At 38.0% G+C, this 9,573-nt stretch overlaps 1 protein-coding gene and 1 pseudogene across 1 annotated transcript in view; both read left to right on the top strand.

The window, feature by feature from the left end:
- Positions 1–6,678: 6,678 nt before the first annotated feature.
- LOC104980636 lies at positions 6,679–8,386 on the top strand (annotated as a pseudogene).
- Positions 8,387–9,406: 1,020 nt separating this feature from the next.
- The window catches only part of LOC104980717 (olfactory receptor 145-like), a 3,271-nt gene continuing 3,104 nt past the window's right edge, over positions 9,407–9,573 (top strand). The window contains 1 exon segment of the mRNA XM_010829500.1: positions 9,407–9,476. Within this exon segment, the coding sequence (XP_010827802.1) occupies positions 9,407–9,476 (70 nt within the window).

Raw genomic sequence — 9,573 nt, 5'->3', positions numbered from 1 at the left:
AGATCCCTAGTCTTTCCCATTCTGTTGTTTTCCTCTATTTCTTTGCATTGATTGCTGAGGAAGGCTTTCTTATCTCTTCTTGCTATTCTTTGGAACTCTGCATTCAGATGTTTATATCTTTCCTTTTCTCCTTTGCTTTTTGCTTCTATTATTTTCACAGCTATTTGTAAGGCCTCCCCAGACAGCCATTTTGCTGTTTTGCATTTCTTTTCCAGGGGGATGGTCTTGATCCCTGTCTCCTGTACAATGTCATGAACCTCATTCCATAGTTCATCAGGCACTCTATCTATCAGATCTAGGCCCTTAAATCTATTTCTCACTTCCACTGTATAATCATAAGGGATTAGATTTAGGTCATACCTGAATGGTCTAGTGGTTTTCCCTACTGTCTTCAATTTAAGTCTGAATTTGGCAATAAGGAGTTCATGGTCTGAGCCACAGTCAGCTCCTGGTCTTGTTTTTGCTGACTGTATAGAGCTTCTCCATCTTTGGCTGCAGAGAATATAATCAATCTGATTTCGGTGTTGACCATCCGGTGATGTCCATGTATAGAGTCTTCTCTTGTGTTGTTGGAAGAGGGTGTTTGTTACGACCAGTGCATTTTCTTGGCAAAACTCTATTAGTCTTTGCCCTGCTTCATTCCATATTCCAAGGCCAATTTTGCCTGTTACTCCAGGTGTTTCTTGACTTCCTACTTTTGCATTCCAGTCCCCTATAATGAAAAGGACATCTTTTTTGTGTGTTCGTTCTAAAAGGTCTTGTAGGTCTTCATAGAATCGTTTAACTTCAGCTTCTTCAGCGTTACTGGTTGGGGCCTAGACTTGGATTACTGTGATATTGAATGGTTTGCCTTGAAACGAACAGAGATCATTCTGTTGTTTTTGAGATTGCATCCAAGTACTGCATTTCAGACTCTTTTGTTGACCATGATGGCCACTCCATTTCTTCTGAGGGATTCCTGCCCGCAGTAGTAGATATAATGGTCATCTGAGTTAAATTCACCCATTCCAGTCCATTTCAGTTCGCTGATTCCTAGAATGTCGACATTCACTCTTGCCATCTCTTGTTTTACCACTTCCACTTTGCCTTGATTGATGGACCTGACATTCCAGGTTCCTATGCAATATTGCTCTTTACAGCATCGGACCTTGCTTATATCACCAGTCACATACACAGCTGGGTATTGTTTTTGCTCTGGCTCCATCCCTTCATTCTTTCTGGAGTTATTTCTCCACTGATCTCCAGTAGCATATTGGGTACCTACTGACCTGGGGAGTTTCTCTTTCAGTATCCTATCATTTTGCCTTTTCATACTGTTCATGGGGTTTTCAAGGCAAGGATACTGAAGTGGTTTGCCATTCCCTTCTCCGGTAGACCACATTCTGTCAGATCTCTCCACCATGACCCGCCCATCTTGGGTTGCCCCACGGGCATGGCTTAGTTTCATTGAGTTAGACAAGGCTGTGGTCCTAGTGTTATTATGTCAGGACTCAAAGAGCATATGGTCAATAAATAAGATGTCCCAGTGTGGGACACAGTCGTGAGATTTAGGGACCTGGGTTTCCCTTGTGGTAAAGTATCTTCCTTCAGTGTGGAAGACCTGGGTTTGATCCATGGGTTGAGAAGATCCCCTGGAGAAGGGAACCCACTCCACTATTCTGGCCTGGAGAATTCCATGCACTGTATAGTCCATGGGATTACAAAGAATCCTACAAGGCATCAGTTACAGGAGATAAATCATGAGGAGTAATTGCATCAAGAAAAGAAAAAGTAATTTGCACAGAAAAGTTTTTGATAATGAAAACCTTTATCTATGGACTCACTCCTTGTGCAAGACCCTAGATACTATTGAAATCACAGGATTTCTCTAGAAAAGATAAAAGCTTAAGTTATTTATGATTTAAAATGTTAAAGCAACAGGACTAGATGACTTTTGAACAAGTAGATTATTTCTGGTTTTGCTGGATTCTGTGTGCTACGTTCATATGGAGTTTTAGGTACAGAAACATCAAATTGCAGCTGGGAGAATAATGACAATGTGAAAGAAATATTTGGAGAATAAAGCGAGTTATGACAAGAATGTTGGATTATTTTTTGAAAGCAAAAGTGTGCTACTTTAAAAATCCTCAATATGCTGTATCAGTGACCCTGTAATCATTTTCTAAGATATTTTGAAAAATATTAACTACTAAACACTCTTCTTAAACTCCAGTCAGTATTTATGTATTTTGAAATTTGGCAAAGCTGACTTTTTACTTTTTTTTTTTTTTGAGATGATCAGCATAACTAAATGTTTTTTGAGATGTTCAGCATAACTAAATCTTTGGCTAATATTTCTAGATGACCACTCTTTTTTCATCTCCTGACTGCAATACGGACATGACTGATTTTTCCTTAACAAGATCTATTTACCTAAAATTGTTGATCTTGGTCAGAGTTTTGTTTGTTTAAACTAGTATTTCTCTCTATAAACGTGTTTTTCAAATGGAAGCAAATGCATCTAAACAAGTGAACTTGACTGGGCCATTTGGAAACCTACAGAATACTGATGCATGTACTCTATTATGTATTTTATAACAATTTGAGGATCCCCAAGAGTAAATTAAGCCTGATCACTAATCTTTCATTTCATGCGCCTCAAAATTAAAATGAAATCTGTTCATTAATATAAAAGAACAGTTCTTTATAATGAGTAATGTATATCTTTGGTTAATCTGAAAAAAATATAAATAACTTAAAATACAATGTTTCATAATTACGGGTAGTAACCTTGTAAAGGAGGCAACCTTGCTGATTGTTTGGCAACTTAATCATGTTTTAGTTAGCAATCTAACTGTGCATCTCTCTACTTGGACTTCTTTTAAGTGGAGGGGGAATCAAGCCAGAGGATTTTTTTTTCTCCATTTTATTTTATTTTTTAACTTTACAATATTGTATTGGTTTTGAAATATATCAACATGAATCTGCCACAGGTATACATGTGCTCCCCATCCTGAACCCTTCTCCCTCCTCCCTCCCTGTACCATCCCTCTGGGTCGTCCCAGTGCACCAGCCCCAAGCATCCAGTATCGTGCATCGAACCTGGACTGGTGACTCGTTTCGTATATGATATTATACATGTTATATGTTCAGTTCATTCTCTTTGACTGAACTGACTCTTTGTGACCCAATGGACTACAGCACACCAGGCTTCCCTGTCCTTCACCAACTCCCAGAACTCGCTGAAACTCATGTCCATCAATTCAGTGATGCCATCAAACCATCAGATCCTCTGTCATCCTTCTCCTCCTGCCTTCAGTCTTTCCCAGCATCAGCATATTTTCTAATGACTCAGTTCTTCTCATTAGGTGGCCAAAGTATCAGCGCCTAAGCTTCAGCATCAGCCATCCCAATGAATATTCAGGACTGAGTTCTTTTAGGATTGACCGGTTTGATCTCCTTATAGTTCTTCCTTTCCTGAGTTATGTCATTGGCACTGACAGGTTTTGAAGGAAGTTATGGTTCTGCTGAAGGTGTTCCATCTTAGAGTCAACCTCATAAGCCCTGGATTTCTCCTGTGCCCATGAACCAGGACAGAGCTTTTCTAAGTTCATGTGAAATTGGATTCTTTTTCAAGTTGCTGCATCATTAATATACATTTTCTTACCTAATTTAGCTAGACTAATGATTTCAAATATTATACAATATATTGGGAAGATTCTAAATAAGAGCTAGAGAACAAAGAAGATGTTTCAAAGAAGTCTACATTTAAAATTTCACATGGATGATTTTAATTTTCATTCATCAGAAATTCAATTGCTAACAATTTCTTCCATCTCTCCCTTTTAAGGGTTGCCCCACTAAAAACAAATAAGAAAATTACATAATTGTGGTAGCTGCACAAGTCATTATTTTGTTTGTGGAGGCCCTCTTTTTTTGGAGCATTTTGAAAGCATATTTTTGAGCATTTGATGCTTTTCTGTCAATAAGAGAGAGAAAACTCTATTATCATAGAATGATATTCTTCTCCCTCAAGATAAACTCATGTAGGTTTGTTTTATACACAAAAACATATGTATTTCTAAAATGTGTTTTAGACATTTCTAAAATGTGTCCAAGACAATTGAGTGGTCTTTGAAAAGTAAACATTCTCCTTTCTTTTTTATGTTTTTTGAGAAGGTTAAATTTTTGTAGCATATTTAAAGTGTGCAAGATACTTCAGTCAATCAGAATGGTACTTTTATGGCTTCTCATCAAAGTTAACTCTGATTCACTTTCTTCTTTAGTTTTAACCAAGCCTTAATCATAGTTCTAAGAAATATGTCTTTACTACATAGCTTCAATTTTCAAGTGGGTAATGGAGAACCACTGAAAGTTCTTGAACCAGGGAGGGACAGAGCTGTGCTTTCAGACCTTATTCTAGCAGCATTCAGTTCAGTTCAGTTCAGTTGCTCAGTCGTGTCCGACTCTTTGTGACCACATGAACTGCAGCATGCCAGGCCTCCCTGTCCATCACCAACTCCCGGAGTTCACTCAAATCCACATCCATCGAGTAGGTGATGCCATCCAGCCATCTCATCCTCTGTCGTCCCCTTCTCCTCCTGACCCCAATCCCTCCCAGTATCAGAGTCTTTTCCAATGAATCAACTCTTTGCATGAGGTGGCAAAGTATTGGAGTTTCAGCTTTAGCATCAGTCCTTCCAAAGAACACCCAGGGCTGATCTCCTTTAGAATGGACTGGTTGGATCTCCTTGCAGCATTGTTCATGAACAAACGAGTGAATATATGAGAAAATGCTAAAATAAGAGTTATGTGCCTCTATAGTTCAACATTACACTAGTTCAGTTTAATCATAAAGCCAGAAGTTGTGTGGTGGCTGGGGACAGGTAGGTGCAGGTCTTTGTGGTTGTAAACATTGTGGTTAAGCATAAGAGAAGTTTTGAATGTATTCTGAAAGCTCTTAGATAAAAATAAGATGAGTTTCAGAAGTATTGATTGAGTTCTTTCTGTGTACTCAGCTTTGTTCTTAGTTTCAGGATCCAAATAGTTAACAGGGTAGAATAAATGTTTGACTTAATAAAATATACAGTTTATAGAAAAGCATGAATTAAAAGGGGAAAGTTTGATGAATATTATAAAAAAGAATCTACTTAAATTTATGAAAACATGAGTAGTAACAGCTGATGTTTATTGACACTCATATGCCAATACTGGCCCAACCATTTTACTTATTTTTTTATTCACTTGATTAACACAGCAGGTCAATGAAAGAGATGCTATTTTGACATTCCTTACTTCACGTAGGTGAACCTAGAGATTCAATAACTTGTCCAAAGTGTTATAGTATGTATAAGTGGAAGAAGGAAGGTAGGATTCAGAGGACTCTCTCTAATTCCATAACCCCTACTCTGTTCTATCATGAGAAAAATTGTTAATTTCAGTCACTGAAATGTTAAAGGAAATTAGCCAGTAGAAGAGTCAGGTAGAAATTTCAGGAAGATGTGAAAAGTATAAACTATAGAAGGGACATATTATATAACAAATTATTTCAGAGACATCTCAGATAGAGAACAACTGAAATGAGTCACTGCAACATTTGATGAATTCAGATAAAGAAATAAAGAAACCTGTAAGTAGGTCTCTTGTGGAAATACGCCCATTTAGTAAATGCGAATAAAAAGGGAATGAGACAATGTAACAGCTTCCCCTTCAGAGGTGTAGATAATGAGGAGATGTGAATTCACTTTGGATCTAACTGAGGGATGTACAGTCCCTAGAATAAAGCAAAAATGAGTAAAAGAGTGAGTCTGTAAGGAAATAAAGACAGATCATGAGCCAGGATCCAAAATTTCCTTATTCCATATTAAACATATAATCTACATTCTGGAGAAGAGACCAGGCAAGCTTCTAACCTGTTTTTCACCAAGTGCATTACATCCTTAAACTCACATTAAATATTCTGGGTCTAATCAAGTAGCAAGTATTATAATAAAAGGACTATCTTCTGTTGCTTGAGAACACTGAAAATATCAGAAATTATAGAAGTTCACAAAGATTTCCAGGGCATATGTGAATTAATGTCTACTTTCTCTCCCCTAAAATCAAAGGGATCAAGCCTGGAAAACATGAAATGACATTTGCAGAACCAACATGGTAAATACACAGGGTAAGGAGAAAGTCCTGAAGTTTTAAGATCAAAGTTGGGTGAGTTTCTGAATTTAATTTATAATACTTTTTCCTCATTTTGTGATCAAAGTCCAGGAACCTATCATATGTCCATTCTTTCTCATTTTGTGAAGCTGAGACTCAAGTAAAACTACTGGAAGCATTTGTTGGAGAGGAATCAGCGAATATTAGAGGGGTTCAAAGACATATCAGTCAGGAAGTTTCCTCTAAGTAGGTGGATCTCTCATTCTTCTTCCTTTATGACTTTTACTCTGTGATAAGGTTGGTAACTTGATTCTCATAGACTTGGGTCCCCTCATCTTGAAGCAGTGTTCTTAGTTCCTGCCACATAAGGTCTAACCTGCATGAGAAGACAGCACCAGATTGCTAGGGTCACTGCCTCCAGTTGGACTGGTGAGGGAAGAGTTGACATGAATGAAGGTTGGGATAGTGTCAGGCATTCACAGTGTGTATACTCTTTCATAGGAGGAGAAACTGTGGAAGAGCTGAGTTGTTCTCTAATGGAACCCTTTCGCCTGTGTCCACAGATTCCTTTAGAGAAGAATGGCTCTTGGAAATAGGTCTTTCCTGACTCAGTTCATTTTGATGGGAATAACAGACCAACCAGATCTCCAGCTCCCCATTTTCTTTTTTTTTTTCTTTTTTTTAATTTTTTAAATTTTTTTTTAATTTTATTTTATTTTTAAACTTTACAATATTGTATTAGTTTTGCCAAATATTGAAATGAATCCGCCACAGTTATACCCACGTTCCCCATCCTGAACCCTCCTCCCTCCTCCCTCCCCTACCCTCCCTCTGGGTCATCCCAGTGCACCAGCCCCAAGCATCCAGTACCGTGCATAGAACCTGGACTGGCGACTCGTTTCATACATGATATTATACATGTTTCAATGCTATTCTCCCAAATCTCCCCACCCTCTCCCTCTCCCACAGAGTCCATAAGACTGATCTATACATTGGTGTCTCTTTTGCTATCTCGTACACAGGGTTATTGTTACCATCTTTCTAAATTCCATATATATGCATTATTATACTATATTGGTGTTTTTCTTTCTGGCTTACTTCACTCTGTATAATAGGTTCCAGTTTTATCCATCTCATTAGAACTGATTCAAATGCATTCTTTTTAATGGCTGAGTATTACTCCATTGTGTATATGTACCACTGCTTTCTTATCCATTCATCGGCTGATGGGCATCTAGGTTGCTTCCATGTCCTGGCTATTATAAACAGTGCTGCGATGAACATTGGGGTACACGTGTCTCTTTCCCTTCTGGTTTCCTCAGTGTGTATGCCCAGCAGTGGGATTGCTGGATCATAAGGCAGTTCTATTTCCAGTTTTTTAAGGAATCTCCACACTGTTCTCCATAGTGGCTGTACTAGTTTGCATTCCCACCAACATTTTCTTCCTGTTCTAGGAATGTTCATGGTCACTGTGATGGGGAACCTGGGCTTGATAATCTTAATTCAACTGGATTCACATCTACATACTTTTCCCTCTTTAACTTTTCCTTCATAGATCTCTGTTATTCTTCTGTGTTTGCACCAAAAATGCTGAGTAACTTCACTTCGAAGAAGATCATTTCTTACATGGGGCTCATGACTCAGCTCTACTTTTTCTGTTTTCTTGTCATTTCTGAAATATATGTGCTGACATCAATGGCCTATGACCTCTATGTGGCCATCTGTAAGCCACTTTTGTATAACATTATGTCCCCTAAAGTGTGTTCCAGCCTTGTGCTTTGGTTCCTACTAGATGGCATTTTCTGGGCCATGGCTCACACTGGATACATGCAGAGACTGAACTTCTGTGATGCAAACACTATTAACCATTATTTCTGTGACATCCATCCTCTGCTTCAGCTCTCCTGCACAAGTACTCGGTCAATAAGTTGGTTGTTTTCCCTGTGGTGGGCATCAACATCACTATGCCCAGTCTCATCATCTTTATCTTTATAGTCTTATTTTCTCCAGCATCTTCCACATCAGCTCCACAGAGGGCAGGTCCAAAGCCATCAGCACCTGCAGTTCCCACATCATTGCTGTTTCTCTCTTCTTTGGATCATGTGCATTTGTATATCTTAAACCATCTTCTGTTGCATTTCTGGATGAGCAAAACATCTCTTCTCTCTTTAACACCAATGTGGTTGCTATGATGAACCCTTTAATCTACAGCTTGAGACACAAAGATGTGAAAACTTCTCTGAGAAAAACTATATAATTTTGATTAGAAACCACACCTCTTTTTGAAAATAATCACAGAATAGAGATATTATCTTTTTAATTTTAATGATTTTTATTAGCAGTATTATTATCCTATTTTGTACCATATTGAAATAAATTTTTGACATATCAATTTATTTATACTTATCAAATAGGAGACTTCTCTTCTTGTTTACCATTTTCATAATTTCCTTCCAAACATGTTCCCACTTATTAATACTATTTAGAAGAACATTTATTATCTTATTTATCATTCATTATAATCATTTTATTTATTTATTATAATACATTTTCTGCATTAGTCTGAACTTAGCTTTTCCTGTGAAAATAGAAGACTGGCCAACAAATCATCAAGTCAGGGAACATTCAGTTCAGTTCAGTTCAATCACTCAGTCATGTCCAACTCCTTGAAACCCATGGACTGCAGCACGCCAGGCCTCCCTGTCCATCACCAACTCCCGGAATTTACTCAAACTCATGTCCATCGAGTTGGTGATGCCCTTCAACCATCTCATCCTCTGTCATCCCCTTGTCCTCCCACCTTCAATCTTTCCCAGCATCAAGGTCTTTTCAAATAAGTCAGTTCTTTGCCTCAGGTAGCCAAAATATTGGAATTTCAGCTTCAGCATCAGTCCTTCCAATGAATATTCAGGACTAATTTCCTTTAGGATGGATTGGTAGACTCGCCTTGCTATAGAAGGGACTCTCAAGAGTCTTCTCCAACACCACAGTTCAAAAGCATCAATTCTTTAGCACTCAGCTTTCTTTATAGTCCAACTCTCACATCCATATGACTTCTGGAAAAACCACAGGTTTGACAAGACGGACCATTAGTGTGACATAATGTCACTGAGGATGTCTTATCTGCCAATTGACTTTAGAAGCATGAATCTGAGAATGTTTCCTCTTCCCATCTTTTCAGGCTTCATTAAGCAAGATTATATCACATTTAATTTCTGAGGTGGAAGACTTCATAGACTATTAAGTATAACCCACTTTGTATCTATAAGCACTGTGCATGCCTCCTTTGACAAACGATTTTGTTGCCTGCATGTATGGATTGTCAAAATATATTCGTTATATGTTTGGTACATAGAGTGGTTAATGATTTATTTATCAGTTCAGTTCAGTTCAGTCACTCAGTCGTATCCAACTCTTTGCGACCTCATGAATCACAGCACGCCA

This window comes from Bison bison, unplaced genomic scaffold, assembly GCF_000754665.1.
Source record: "Bison bison bison isolate TAMUID 2011002044 unplaced genomic scaffold, Bison_UMD1.0 scf7180017864506, whole genome shotgun sequence".
NCBI classification, from domain to species: Eukaryota; Metazoa; Chordata; class Mammalia; order Artiodactyla; family Bovidae; genus Bison; species Bison bison.
This window is presented reverse-complemented; position numbering and strand designations above follow the sequence as displayed.